General features: G+C 64.8%; 2 protein-coding genes across 5 annotated transcripts in view; both read right to left on the reverse strand.

The window, feature by feature from the left end:
- Nucleotides 1–690: 690 nt before the first annotated feature.
- On the reverse strand, nt 691–7360 carry SUSD2 (sushi domain containing 2). Its single transcript, XM_010955444.3, has 15 exons — nt 7201–7360; nt 5816–6023; nt 5465–5616; nt 4913–5080; nt 4352–4526; nt 4033–4234; nt 3723–3808; nt 3372–3640; nt 3143–3286; nt 2895–3053; nt 2313–2561; nt 1949–2221; nt 1636–1812; nt 1432–1537; nt 691–1306 (listed from the first exon to the last, which is right to left on the reverse strand). Exons 1-15 carry the CDS (start codon nt 7274–7276, stop codon nt 1282–1284), a joined length of 2469 nt encoding a protein of 822 aa, XP_010953746.2. The 5' UTR covers nt 7277–7360; the 3' UTR covers nt 691–1281.
- Nucleotides 7361–9503: 2143 nt separating this feature from the next.
- Nucleotides 9504–14710, reverse strand: part of CABIN1 (calcineurin binding protein 1) — a 92734-nt gene continuing 87527 nt past the window's right edge. For all 4 annotated transcript variants that reach the window (XM_074355983.1, XM_074355980.1, XM_010955445.3 and 1 more), the window contains exons 34-37: nt 13045–13327; nt 11264–11428; nt 10021–10247; nt 9504–9939 (exon numbers count right to left, since the gene is read on the reverse strand). In XM_074355983.1, the coding sequence (XP_074212084.1) occupies nt 9796–9939; nt 10021–10247; nt 11264–11428; nt 13045–13327 (819 nt within the window). In that variant the 3' untranslated portion in view covers nt 9504–9795. The remainder of the gene's footprint in view (nt 9940–10020; nt 10248–11263; nt 11429–13044; nt 13328–14710) is intronic.

The following is a 14710-nucleotide window of genomic DNA, read 5'->3' on the forward strand; positions in this document are numbered from 1 at the left end:
CACTGTCCTTATCCTCTGCTGCTCCCATGTGGCCACTCTTGGCACTGCAGGCCACTGTGTAGGGGCTCCTCTCAGAGCCTCCCACCCACTCCAGATCTCGTGGTCAACCCCGTCCCTCCCAGCCCTCAGTCTGAGTCACCCACCCTGCCGAGGGGGCATCAACCTCCAACTCCACCCTCCCCAGCGCTTTCTCCATCTGTGACCTGTGACGCAAATCTGACCCCATCCTACCCACCCCCAGGCCCCCATTCAGCACCCTGGCCGAAAACGGGGCAGCAGTGGCAGGAGGCCTGAGCTCTGCACCGGCTTCTGGACACGCGTGGCGAAGAGCCCAGGGACCTGGAACACGGGACCTGGTTGGAGCAGCACTACCAGACTGCCTCTGGGGCAATGCCAGGGCAGTGTTGGGGGCCCAGAGCCAGGTTGCCAGCGTGCTGCGGGGTAAGTGGCAGGCACCTACACTGGGGGACGGCAGGCCGGGCCCGTCCCTCCTCCTGGGTGCTCCATGGAGACCCTTCCCCTCCCCTGACAACAAGGTCATTGTTCTAGCTCCACTTTACAGATGGAGAGACAGAGGCTGGGAAGAGACCTGTGCCAGGTGACCTGGCAGTGAACGAAGGCCCTGGACCCAGGCGGACCGCATAGGACTCCCCAGAACCGAGGCACAGCACCAGCATCATGACACCAGAGTAGAGCACCAGGCTTGTTTTCTCCTCCTCCAGCAGGGAGGGGTGTTTCAGATGTTCCAGAAGACTCAGAATTACAAGCCTGGAGTTTAGAGTGTAACTCTCCTCACAGAAGGCTGGACCCACCTACAGTCTCAGGCCAGGCCCAGGGACTGGGAATCAAGGCAGCCTGGCCCTGGGTCTCCCGTGTTGGGGCCCTAGGTCTGGGGAGCAGGGTCGTAGGCAGGGAACTCTGAGGTATTGGCCTTTGAATAGCAGGTGCTGGAGTATTCAGGCTCGGGAGACAGGTCTCAGAATTCAAGCATACGGAGTCTCCGGCCTGGGGAATTAGAACCGTTTTTGGGGAACAGTGCTGGGTGTCAGCTTCTGGAACTCCACGGTTAGAGCTCAAGATCCGGGGCTTCGGTGACAGAGCAGGGCACCAGGCCTCGGGTGCACGGGCATTAAAGGCTCAGGTCCCAGGTGTCCAGGTCACAGGTGTATGGTGCTAGAGATTTGTGCAGTATGGGGTGCACATTCTTGGGAGTTTGGAAGGCTCGTCTCTGGCCCCAGGGAGGCCCCATGTGTCTCGTGCTGCTGGCCAAGCGTGCTCCCCTCAGGGTTGCGAACCCCAGGTGGCCCTGCAACAGAGACTCGGTCTAGAGCAGGCACAGCGATTCCACTTGTGCCCCAGGGTGAGCCTAGGAGGGGCACAAAGGTTAGGAGGAGCGGGACCACGGGTCTGGGAGGGTGCAAGGGGTCTCACGTGCTGCTCTTCCTGCGACGTAGGAACACGTAGACGAGTGCGACCAGAGCCACCACCGCCAGGCCGCCAAAGATGATGCTCAGCAGCACCGCATAGCTCCGGTGTCCTGGAGAGGCGGCGGGTGGTGAGGGCAGCCCAAGCATGGGAGCAGGTGGGTGGGGCACTGAGTGGGGTGGGGCTGGCAGGTGGGCGGGGCATCCTCACCTGGCTGGCACATAGGTGTGGGCCTGGACCATGTGCCATCAGCCTGGCAGGTACTGGCCTCTGCACCGGCCAGGCTGTAGCCGTTGTCGCAGCGGAAGTGGACAGTGGAGCCCGCCAGGTAACTCATGCCCTCCTTGCGCCCATTGAGGGGTGGGGCCAGCCTGCCGCAGGACACCACTGGTGCAGGGGTGGGGCACAGATGGCAGGCCTGAGACGCTGGACGCCGCCCTCTGGGCGGGTCGTGTCCCAGCACCAGGTGCCCGCCCCCTTGCCCGGACCCCCCGCTTCCACCCACACCCCACGCTGCTCTCACCCGGCTGCAGACTCTGTGCACGAAGCAAATGCTGCATGTGGGCCACCCGCGAGGCATTGCCTACATTCGTGCTCCCGGTGGCTGCCACGTCGAATCTGCAGAACATGTTATCCCCACACAATTCGGCCACCTCAGCTGCCTGGCTGGGGCCGGAGGTGATCTCCTCTGGGAAGAGGGGTAGGAAAGTGGAGTCGTGCTTGGGCCGGAGCAGGAAGTTGGTGACCAGGAACTCAGAGTCATAGGTGAGCAGAGAGGAGGCGTTCTCCACGGCCCCTGGGGAGACACGCAGTGCCCGGCTTGTGGGTCTGGGGGGCCCCCCAACAACCCCTCCATCCCTTCTAGCCTATGCCTGCTGGTCGCTCACAGTCAGCCCCAAACTGGAACAGCTCTCGGGAACTGGTGCTGGGAGGCAGGACCTGGCCGCTGCGCATGGTGAAGTCATCTGTAGGATCATCATTGAGGGTCCCCAGGAGGCCTCGTGTGTGGGTCAGGAACTTCTCAGGCAGCAGGACTGTCACACTCAGGAACGGACCCTGGACATTGACCTCTAGGCCAGCCCCCGATGACAGCATGACTGATACTCTGTCCCCAGCAGCTGCTGACAGGAACATGCCTGGGCACAGGTGGATTTGGGGTCAGAGTCACCCTTTAGGCAACATGCCGTGACCCCTCAGCCCAGAGGTGGATGGGCATCACCCATGGGCTTCAGGGGCAAGGGAGGGCACCCCAGGGCCCAGCCCACTGTGACACTCCACCTCCCTCGGCCCCATAGGGAGCCCCCATACAAGGGCTGTACGTGGCAGCTGTCTGTCGGCTCTCACACCCTGACACTGGCCTCCCCATCTGTGCCCTGGACTCCACCTCCACTTCATGCCAGGGCCAGTGAGGGTGTGGAGGCCCCGGGTGGGGAGGACAAGGGAGCGAGGGCCCCCACTGTCTTACTCACCCTTTAGGTCCATCCAGCTCTGCTCTGCAAAGCTGAGCACCTCCTGGTTCAGCAGCACCTGCAAGACCCCGTCCCTCCTGGCCAGCCGGACCTCCACCACGTCTGAGTTGCCCTCCTGGACAGCCACAGCGGTCAGCCCAGTGCCTCGGTCCTGAGAGCCTGGGATGGTGGGTGCAGAATGGGGTCCACTCAGCACCAGCCTCCTTTTCCCCAGGGGTGACCCTGAGCCACCTGGAGCCCGGCCTCACCCTCAGGTGTCGTCCTGGTCTGGGCCCGTGCCTGCACCCTCAGGTCAGTCAGCACAGCCTCCAGCAGCACATACTCGCCACGTCCGTTGAATGTGTAGTTGGTGCCATCAAAGGTGACGAAGTGTGGGTCCCCAAAAGCGGAAGCTGGGGAGAGCAGAGGGTCAGGCGGATCTCCCTGGCCCAACCCAGGGCCCCCTCCCTGGCTGGCACCCACCCGGCGGGCACCCACCCAGGCGCGGGGGATGGTAGCTGCGGCAGTCACTGGAGGGCCGCCGCTGCATGTAGCGGGAGCACTCGGGCGCCCAGAGGCAGCAGTGGTAGAAGCTGATGACATCATAGATCCAGTGGGAGAGGCCGGGCACGCGGGGTGGCACGCGGTATGGGGGTGCACCCCAGTCGTGGCCGCGGTCTGGAGTGCTGCCGCCGGTGGAGTCGGCCGTCAGGAGCTGCATGCCTGCCGCGGTGTAGCAGCACTGCTGGCCTGAGCCATATCGGGGGCTGGGGACAAGGACAGGTCAGGGTGCTGTGGGATTCTGCCCCCAGCCCCCAGCCCGCCTCTTCCCTCCGTCTTGGGGCTCACCTGGCTTGCACGGAGCGAACGCAGTGCACAGCCCCGGGGTGGTAGGTACAAACGCTGCCGTGCTCGATGTCACAGCCATAGTCCGTCTGAAGAGCAGCTGGTTGGTGTCACCTGCCCTGGCTTTGGGCTCTGCCATCCCCTCCCTGGGATCCAGCCCCTCAGGGGCCCTCAGACCCCAGGCTCCCCTCCCAGGCCCCTACATGCCTCCCCCTGCGCTGCCTTGGGTGGCCTAGCCATGTGCCTGGAGGAGGCAGCTCGCCCCGCGTGCCCCCTCACACACTCCTGGGCCCAGACTGGGGTAGGAGCTCACGTGGAAGCGGCCAGAGTCAGCCCGGGCCTGGGCCAGGGTGCAGGGGCAGTCAGGCAGCTCCTTTAGGAAGTCGGGCAGCTGGTCCTCCTGCTCCTCCCAGGCCAGGCACTGAGTGCGGGCCCAGGCCACAGGGTCCTCCCGGAAGTCATCACCCAGATGCCAGGCCAGCGCGTGCTCATTGCTCCAGAGCGCGTGCACGTCCCTGTGGAGACGCGTGCACGCTAGGGGCCAGCCTCCCTGCCCACGCCCCTGGCTGCCCGTCAGTCATGGGGGGCAGCAGGCAGACGGGCCCTGCCTGTCCTTGGCAGGGCGGCCTTACTTCTCCCCTGCATGGTGTTTGCTGTCGATGATGCGGAGGGCTCCCACTTCCCATCTCTGGTAGTTTCGGGGCGCAGGTTTTGGTGTGAAGGTGAAATAGCCAGAGTTGTGGATGTTTGTGGCCAGGGAGTACAGGTAGGACCACGTTGCTGTCCATTCCTCTGAGTATGGCTTCCCTGGGGACAGAAGGCCTCGTCAGCCCCGGGGCCTGTCCCAGGACCCCCAGGGAAGAGGAGGGGGCAGGCACCAGACTTTGGTGCTCAGAGCAGCCTGGTAGATGGACAGAAGTATGGACAGAGTCTCCATAGGAGGAACGGCCCTGCTGGGTGAGGGGGCCAGGCCCAGCTATCCAGGGGCTCAGAGAGGATGGGGCAGAGCAAGTTTTTTCTATTTCCAGGACAAGCCTTATATCCAAGAGCTGAGATTGTCCATAGCCCCTCCCAGAGCTGATACTCAAACATCCAGGGGTCCGGCCTCCCTGTGCTGCTCCCCTCTCCCCGCCCCACACTCCAGCCAGTGCCCCTTCCTCAGCTGCACTTTCCTCTCCCGCATCTCTGTTCACCTGTCTCCTCATAGCCCCACAGCTCAATGGTGATGAAGTTGGCAGGCAGAGCCGAGGTGTTCCAGGTCAGGGTGAGGTTGCCATGGGTGCCGGCGGTGCCGTAGTACTGCCAGCGGGTCTCGTTCACCAGCTGGCTCTTCTCTGACTCCGACACTTTGCTGGGGTGCACTGGGCAGGAGGAGGTGCGGGGTAAGCGAAGGCCTGGGGCCCTTAGAGCGGTAGGGACCTCCCACAGACAATGCACAGCAGTCCCACTGGAGCAAGGGTCTCCCCTAGACCCTGATGGCAGGAAAAGACAGGGGTCGTGGGGTCCTGCGCTCTGGTCCTGGTCCTGCGCTCTGTCCCCACTCCCTCCGTGCTGGAACTCCTGTGTGGATGCCAGCAGGTGGGGAGGGAAAGGATCTTGGGGAACCCACACCCCTGTCATCGGGCGGGCCTCCAGAGGGACTGGTACAGCCAGATTTGGCCAGGTGTGCATAGATTAGTGCCGGGGAAAGTCCCTGTGGGACCCGGGAGGTTGTGGCCAGGTGCCCCCAACACGCCGGGGCTCACCAGCCAGCCAGGTGCCTGAGCGCAGGAAGGAGCGGCCGTTGTCCATAGAGAGCGTGAAGGGGATGCGGCCAGTCTCGTAGAGCAAGGGTGACACGCAGTGCACTCGGCCCGCGGAGTCCACTAAGCCTCGGGTCTGGACGCTCTCCTTAAAACTGAGAGGGGCGGAGGAGGAAGGAGAGGCTGGGCCAGCGTGGGCTGACTCTCTGTCAGGCTCCCAGCCTCCTCCCTGGGGAACCCAGCCAGCCAGCTGTCCCTGTCCTCCTTCCCGGCAGCCCCACCCAGCCAGCCAGCCAGCCGGTCTGGGCCCAAGCAGGCGTGGAGCCCTGGTGGCCTGGCCCTTGTGCCTCCCACCTGCAGATCACGCCGTCACTGGGGCTGGACCAGTTGAGATGCTGCACCACCAAATCCTTGCCGCCCATCATGGAGCCCGAATAGGGCAAGACCTCCAGGCAGAAGTCCCGTATGTCCAAGCAGCAGCTGCCCAGCCCAAAGCAGGTCGGGTGGCAGGAGCATGGCCCGCTCCGGTCCCCACATCTGTGGGAGCAGCTCCCCAGGGCACCTGGAGGAGAGGGTCCTGAGTGCCCAGCCTGGCCACCTTGTGTGCAGGGCCCGCATCTACCTGCCTGGGGCTCGTTAGAAGCACCCCCAGGAGGATGCTGACCTGAGATGCACTGCCCACTATGTGGACAGAGTGGAAACCTTCAGGCCCCCCCGGACAGGATAATTCTTATCCAGTTGGTCTGAAAGATGGAAATGCCTCCAGACATAAAAATTTGGGGGAAGAGCCCCTGGGTCGGACTGGTAATGGCCCCAAAGGGAGCCCACTCCACCCTCTGGGGAGAAGATGAGGGGAGCCCCCCTCCTCTCGGGGGAGAGGAGGGGTAGTTCCAGCAGAGGGCCCAGCAGGGCCAGGATAGGGTTGAGGGTAGTTTGGTCGGGGGCTGCAGGGACCTGTCCCTCTGGAGCCGGTGTGGTGGGGAGGAGTGGAGTGTGGAGACGGGTGGGGTGCAGGCACACGTCCCATTTGGCCCTTCCCTGTGCCCCCGCCCCACAGGAGCCAGTCAAGGGCCAGGCCTGGGCCTGAGCCACCACTACAGCCCTACTTCACCAGCGCAGGGCCTGGCACTCAAGAGCTTCAATAAATATTTATTGACCGAGGATGTGATGGCTCAGTGGGGTTGGGGAGGAGGCCGAGTGAGCAGGTAAGTGACCTAGGTGGCAGGAGGGTGGGGGCGAGTCCCCAGGACGAGAGACAGGCCAGATAGGTGCTGCGGAGCTGGGGAAAACCAGTCCAGCCCAACCCGGGGCCAGGGTCCCAGCTCTGGAGTTCGGGCCTTCCCCTAGACTTTCTTGGGTTCAGCTCACCCTGAGGACCCACAATCTTGCTTTTGGCCAGGCTGGGGGCCCTCTGGGGCTAGGGGCTCCTCCATGTGCGAACACACCCTCCCTCCATCAGGGCCTGGGGTGCAGGCCAAGGGATCTCAGCTCCCCGTCTCCCTCCCTGGCAGCCACCGCCTCCTGGCTTCTAGCCAGTTTAGGGTAGGCTCGGCACAGACCACCCCCCCAATCCCTGCCAGCAGCCCCTGGGCTCCCCAGAATTTTTTCTTCCCACTCCCAGTACAGTCGCAGATGGTCCGACAGATGGGGCTGAGCCCAGGGAGGTTCTGCCTGGAGTCTGGCTACAGCAGGCAGATGGACAGACAGATGGGGAAACAGAAGGGTTGGGGGGAGCGTACCTGCTGTAGGCTGGGGGCCTGGGCCAGTGGCTGTCGCCAGCAGCAGCAGGGCCCAGGGCAGGAGGGATCGCTTCATGGTGCAAGCGGCCTGTGTCTGCAGCGCAGCAGTGGCTGGGAGGTGGTGGCGCTCACTTGCCAGGGCCTGGCCCCGCCCCACACTGCTGCCCTGCCCCGCCCCGCTCCGCCCCGCCCCACCCGACCCGGTCCCCTCTCAAAGTCCACAGGTGCCCAGTGGGCCAGCGGGGCCCAACCTGCGCTGTTAGCACATTCCTGGCCCGAGGCACAGGGGAGGGGGCCCGAGCGAGCACGCGTCCCAGAGCCGGATGTCCGGAGGCTGCAGCTCAGACCCTGGATCCCAGCCCCAGGCCAGACCAGGGCTCCTGCAGGGTAAGGGATGCTGCAGTGGGGGAGCAAGGCCGGGTTGTCCTTGAAATCCCAGGTTTCAGCCTCGCACCCCAGATTCCCCGTAGGGAGCAGGAGCTCCCTATTCCTCTCCCCAGCCTGGTGCAACTTCGCGCTGGGGCCCTGCCCCAGGCCGGCTGTGCGGGTGCAGGCGGAGGGCTCCCTCTCGGGAAGGATGGGAGCTGTCTGACAGACTCCTCCTTGGAAGGAGGAGGGGAAGTGGGGACGGAAGAGCCCAGTCCTGGGAAAGTTAACCCTGGCTGTAGGAGCTGAGACCAGAACCCTGGTTTCCCCATGGCCTGGCTCTGCTGGGCCCCTGCAAGGGCTCAAATAGGCAACAGGGTCCCCCTTCCATGGGCTCCAGAGCCACCTGGCTAGCAAAGAAAGGAGCTGCCCAGCCCCACCCACCCCTGCCCTTTCACACCCAAGAGTTTGCATAATCTCCTTTGTTCACCTCTCTCCTAGTGGTGCAGGTGAGGAAACTGAGGCCTAGACTGGGGGCGGGGTCTTCACCAGGAGAGATGGCTGCCGGGAGCCTCCTCGGCCTGGGTGGGTGGGGAGGACCCAGGCCTGGGACTCACTTGGGCCCCGCCACCTGGGCTAGGGGACTGGGACAGGCGGAGGTCTCTCCCCAGTGGCAGTTTCTCAGGGCGTCTGAAGGAGACACAGTCCTGGGCCCCTCAGGGAACTGAAGCTAGCAGGGGCGTGAGTTTAGGCCTGCAGGCCGGCCTTGGGGGCTGCATTCCTGTCACCACCCCTCTCCGCGGGTGGGCGAGCCTGCAGCTCCTCCTGTGAGCAGGGCTCCTACTGTGGGGAAGCCAGTCGGGGGGGGGGGGGGGTTAGGAATCACAGGTCCCAACTGGGTCTTGGTGCACTTGGAGCACCTCTATGGGCAGGTGCCCTGGGTTGGGCCCTGGGGTCCTAAGCAGGGGAGCAGCCCGGATTCCGGCCTGGGGGCTGGTGCTGGGGCTCACCCCAGCCCAAGCCCAGGCCCCCTACAGTTTAGGGAGGGAGGGTGGTAGGAAGGCTCCCAGGGCAGGCTTGAGGTGCCTTGAGCCCCAGAGCCAGCAGGGGCCCTGGGGATGGCTGGGTTGCCCCCAGAAAGGGCCCCGAGGAAGGAAGGTGGCTGCCTCCTCTTCCCAGCCTGTGCTGTGGCTGCGTGCATTAGGAGACAAGCCAGGAGAAGCAGGAGTGCAGCGTGGGGACCCAGGGAGGAGGAGTTGGCTGAGTAACTGCTGGGCCCCTCAGTCCCTGTGGCCTTGAGAAAGGCCGGAATCAGGGCCGGTTCAGTGCCTCTGGGTTCCCACGGTGGCTCTGCCAGGCCTGTGCTGGGGACCCTGGCTGGGCCTAGCCTCTTAGACCTTTCTTCCTGGGCAGGGGCGCAGAGAAGGAAGGAGGGTCTCTGTCCCCATCCTGGACAGAATGCCTTTCAGGGGAGGCACCAGGCACTAAGGTGCCTGGCTGTGGAGAAGGGCAGGTGGGCCCCGAAGCCTGTGCTTCCCCAGACAGATGGGCTTGGAGCCGGGACAGCAGGACCTGCATGGCTTTGCTGTTGCCTCAAAATTCTTTTTGAAGGGGCTCCACGTCTGTGTCCTGCACTGAGTCCCCCGAAGCAGGCGGCTGGTCCTGTGAGAGGGCACGTGGTGGGAGGTCAGCACCCACCAAAGGTCCCCATTACACTGGGGTGTGCAGGCCAGCCGTCCAGCACAGCCAGGCCCCTCCCTCACCCCTCTGCCCTGTCCAGGCCTGTCTCTGGTCTCACCTGGAAGGGTCTGCCCTGGGTCACTCCCCACCTGCTTCCCGGCCTGCCAGCCAGCTGGGCCCTAACCTGGCCGGGGGAGGAGGGCCCAGAATCCCCGGACAGCGATCTTGATCGCCCAGGGGAACAAAGAAGACAAAACAAGTGTTCCATCTTTATTAGAAAAGCAACCAAAAAAAGGACTCTCTGCCACAGGGCCACCTCTGGACGGACCCAGGCAGAGCCCGTCCCACCGAGCCTGGACACGGCCACCTGGGCTGGGGGCGGGCACGTTTACAAAGTCAACACTTCATAAAAAAGGATGGGGGCCTGCTGAGCTCACAGGACCCGCCACCTTTGCATGGCCTGTGGCCCTGTGGTGGGGACGCCCCGCCGTATGGGCAGAGGGTCCCCTGGCAGGTGGGAGCTGGGTGAGTTGCATGGGGAGTGGCCCCTCAGATGTCCATGTAGTCGTCGTCCTCATCCGTCTCGCTCTCCAGCGAGGACTCCTGGCTCGATGTCTCCAGGACCTCCAGCGCCGGCTGGCACAGGCTCTCCTTCCTCACGTTGGCAGCCGACTGGGCAGACAGGATGGCTGACTGCACAGACCGGGCAAGGCACTGGTCAGGGGCAGCCCAGGCCTGGCCCCCGCCCCCGCCCCTACCCAGGAGCCCAGTCACCTTCAGCTTCTGCTTGGTCTCCTCCGAGATGCTGCCTTTGGGTGAGAGCAGCGTCGGGGTGGGTGGTGTGACGGTGATCTCAGGGGGGAACTTGGTGGCGGCCGAGGGGATGACCAGCTTTGGCATGTTGGGCAGGAGGCGTGACTTGGCCCGGCCGGGCTCCGCCTTGCCCGGGTGGCCCTCGGGTGGCTGGGCACTCCCACCGCTGGGCACTTTGGAGCTGGCGCCTGCAGGGTGGACCAAGGGGGCTGAGCCGGGTTGCAGCCCCTCCCCTGCTGGGGCCTCAGTTCTCCCCAGACAACAGAGGCACCAAGACGCCTCCTCTCGCTGCATCAAACTGCAGTGCCCTCTCCCAGCATCTTTGGCTCTGCTGGCCGTGGGCTCCTAGGCCTCCTGCTGTCTCTCTGCCTCCACGACTGCCCGGCTCTGGCTCTGGGCTGTGGGGACGCCCCCCGGCGCCCGGTGTCCTCTGGGAGCCCAGCACACCCGTGAGCCCTGAGCTCCCAGGCCTTGTGCTAGCGTTAGTTCTTACAGCCCGAGACCACCCTAGGATGCATGTCCTGTGGTTGTCCTTCTCAACAGGGAAGATGCTGGGACCCAGAGCCAACACTCAGCCAGCATCCACCCTCCCCTCCAGCTCCAGGCTGAGCCGGAGCCAGGAAGCAGTGGTGCCGGGGATGGCGGCCTCCGGGGAGCAGCAGGAGCTGGGACCCTGGCTGGCGTCCACATTCCTCTGCAGCTCCATGGCTTTAAAAGGAGCAGGGCTTACTCAGAGCCCATGCCGGGCCCCCTGGAGCTGGCACCAGGCCCTGTTGTCCTGAGTGGGGTCTGCGAGAGGCCCTGGCCCTGAGGAGTCCCTGAGGGGCGTGGTTGGATGGGGCGGCTGGTGGGAACAGGCTGGGACTAGGACCGGACACCCATCTGGCTCAGCTCAACCCGCACCTCTGCCTGCTCCTGACTCCTCCCCCCACACCTGCCCCTCCCCCAGCCCCATTGGGGCATGGCCCCCCCTCCCCCTTGGCCACGCAGCCTTGGCCTGGGCTCAGCTCCCTAGCTGTTACCCTCTGTGAATCCGAGGGTGGAACGGGGTGGGGGGTTCTCAGAGCCATTGCCTCCCCCACGAAGCTCTCCAGCCCAGCCTCCCCTGCCTGGCCTGCCTAGCTCACCCCTGGGCCCCCCTCAAGCCCTTCTGCTGGGAAGCCCACCCTGGGGACAGTGCTGGGCTGCTCCCGCCTGGCCTTACCTTGGCTGCAGGTGGGCTCAGCGCCTGTCTGGGGGGTGGCCTCTGCTGGCCAGCAGTGCGGCTCTGCCGGGGGTGCCTCAGGGGCCGTCTTCCCCTGCTCGCTGCACCGTGGCTCCTGGGGTGGGAGGCCTGTGCCCTCTGCCCCTCCTGCCAGCTCTTCTCCTCCTGTGGGGACATGGAGGGGCTGTAGGCGACGGGCTTCCCCAGCCCTGGGACAGGGGTCCACCTCCACCTGTGCCCCTGGACCAGCATGGGCTCCTTTGGAATAATCGCCCGGGCGGGGCCGGGCTGGTACTGGTAGGAACTGCTCACCCGCTATGGACATGCTGTGAACCTGACACAGTGGGGGCCCCACCCCAGCTCACAGGTGCCATTGGAGCCAAACAAGCCAGCTAAATACAGAACAGATGGAGTGGTGGAAGCATGGCCAGGCCACAGCTTCTCGGTGTGAGGCAGGGGTCGGCGTCAGCCTCAGGGGTGCCGGGCAGGCAGCTGGCACCGGCACGCTCGCCCTGTTCCGCTCTGCCCTGGCCGTGTCTGTTCCCCAAGCAGCTGTCCTCTGCCTTCTCATTCGGCCATCACCCCAACACCCTTCCACTCCCCCTTTGCCAGAAGCAGGTGATGCCAGCCCTCGCTGGCCAGGCAGGGGACAGAGGCCTCCTGCAGGTTGGCTCCAATGCCTGCCCCACTGCCTCCCTTCCTTGGGTCTGATCTGACCCTCCAGTGCTGCCGCCTCCAGCCTTCACGCTCTGCGTGGACACCGAGAGACACACTGATGGCTGAGAGGAAGACACAGCCAGGGTCTCCATGGGGCTCCGGGGGCTCCAGCTCTCTGGCCTCAGGGGCTACTCCTGGAACAAACGTCTGCAGGACCTGACCCAAAGGGATGCGACTGTCTCACAGCGTGGCTGTGACGGGCTGGGCAGGGGTCCTGCACTTCCCCGACCCTCAGACACATGAGGGAAAAACACCAGTGCTCGAGAGGCAGGGGCAGAGCCACTTTGGGCTCGGTTCAGGGAGAGCAGCACTGGGCACTGCTCTTGGGCCACGGCCAGCTGGGCACTCCCGACAGGAGGGACTGTCCCCTTGTTCAGGTGGGTCAGGAAATGACACAGCCAGGCCCGCACGGCTGACAGCAGCAGCCCCATCAGTGGCCCTCCACGTGGATGACCACCAGAAGGACCGGCAGGCCTGGCCTTCAGGGATGGGCCAGGGTGCATGGGCAGGTGGGCACCCACCCGGGCCAGGGCGGGTCCATGGAGCAGGAGGGAGACGGAGCAGGGGTGGGAAGGGTGTCCTGAAACGGAGAGCAGGACAGCCCCTTGCCCACTCCCCTCTCACCCACTGGTCTTTAAGGCGCTGCCTCAGTGCCCCCTCCCAGGAAAGCCACAGGCATGTCTGCCCTCCCTGGGCTGCCCGCTGCCCCTGTCTGTGGGCTGCCGTTCTCAGTAGCACCTTGGTTTGGAAGGAACTGGGGCTCCCTCCTGCCAACAGAGCCCCCGGTCCTTCCTCCACAAGCCCAGGGGCCCGCCCTACCACACTCCAGCGGGCACCCAGGGACCACTCACAAGCCTGTGGGGCTGGGACCCCTCCTCTCTCCCAAATCCATGTGGGAGGAGAGACACAGCCAGGTGGGTGCTGTTGGGGGCGGGGAGATGACAGCTTATCAGGGATCGCCAGGCTGGAGGGCGCCCCTGCCTCCCCGGCCCACACTGTCCATGTGAGGAGCAAGGCTTGCTGCCGGCTAGTGGCCAAGGCCAGGGCCCTGCTCGGGGACTCACCTGGGCCCGGAGAGGCCGTGCTGGGGGTGGCCTCAGGCCTGTGTGGCCGTAGGGGCCCTGGGTCCTTGGACGGGTCTGTGGTGGAGGCTGATGTCGAGGGAGGACCAGTGATGACAGCCGAGGCAGGAGCCGGCGCAGGATGAGGCTTGGTGTGGGTGTCACTGGGCTGCTGGAGAGTGTCGGCTGGCGCAAGGTCAGAGGCTGTGGGGGTCACGGCTGCAGGGAAGAAGTTTTCTCGGCTGTCCTTGGGGTGCTTTGGGGTGGTGGGTGTGTCCCCTGCAGCCTGTGAGAATGAAGGAGTGGTAAGGAAGGCCAGCTGGGCAGTCCTGAGTCCACGCCACCCCCAGGACACCTGTGTGGGCCCCTGGTGCTACCAAGGAGGCCCACAGGCAGACCTTCAGGATTCTGGGGACACTGGGACACTGCTGGGGGCCCAGCATCCCTCCCGAGGAGGACGTCCAGGCCATGCTGGTGGGGACTTGGTAGAGGGGCTGCTTGTGGGCCAGGACCTCCAGCTGGCCTCACCCTCCCACTCCCGGTGCCAGCCTGGGAGGAATGTGTCAGCCATGACCCAGGGCACAGGGTGGTGGCACCCAACATGAGAACTGAAGAACGGGAGGTCAGTCATGGAGGGCGACTTCCCAAGGGCCACTAGTGGAGCTGGCCTGACACTGTCAGTCAGCTCCTGGGCTCAGACTGCAGCCCCAAAGCCATAGTGCCCTTCACCGCCCCCTGCATGGCCCTTTGCCTGCAGCCTGGACATGGCCGCCCTGCAACACCCCGCCACAGCTCTGTTCTCAGGAGAGCCGGGCCCTTTGGGGCCTCCCCATCTTCGTCCACACAGTTCCCTCTGCCACCAGGCCCCTTCTACTCTGCACCCAAACTTCACCCTCCCGGCCACATGTGACGGCCATGCCTCCCTGAAGGCTGCTGCACGGTGGGGCTGGAGGCCCCAGGCAGCCTCTTGCAGCAGAGCTGAGGGGCTACCCTATACACAAGCCACCCTCCCTGCTTGCAGGCCCCTGGCTCTGGGCCCACCGTACTATCTGAGCTGGCCCACACCAGGGTGGACACGTCTCTCCAGGGATTCCGGTCCTCAGTGAGGGGTCTGCCCACCTTTGTGGCACAGGGCCCACTTGGTGATGACTGAACCCCTGGGCGTCCTCAGACCCAGAGCCTGGGCGGGGAAGCGGCTTTATGCCCCGCTCCACTGAGAGAAAACCCATCTGAACACTGAGGGCAGCTGCCAGCCAGCTGCTGGGGGACAGGGCACATAGCTCCCTGCTGCAGCTGGATGCCTACTTCCCTGAGCCCCTGCCTCTGGACTCCCTTGTGACACATTCCCCCAGGGGGCCGGAGGGAGGGCAAGGGGTGGGAAGGCCAGGCCTGCTGCTGGGGAGGGGTGGTCAGGCCATGCTGGGGACAAAGAAGCCACACCTATTCAGATGGCAAGTACCCACCCTTTGACCACCCCCCCACCCCTCATCCCTCACCCCCACCCTGCAACCTGGCCAGAAATCACTCCCACCCCCTGATGGCTCTTGGACCCCTGCAGCTCACCTGACCCGGTCCTGCCCCAGCCCATCCCCTCCACCCGACAGCAGGGAGTCTTTCCAAAACACAATGAGGGATCAGTGCCCTGCTCCCTCTAGAACAAACACCAGGA

This window comes from Camelus bactrianus, chromosome 32 (genome assembly GCF_048773025.1).
Source record: "Camelus bactrianus isolate YW-2024 breed Bactrian camel chromosome 32, ASM4877302v1, whole genome shotgun sequence".
Lineage (NCBI taxonomy): Eukaryota > Metazoa > Chordata > Mammalia > Artiodactyla > Camelidae > Camelus > Camelus bactrianus.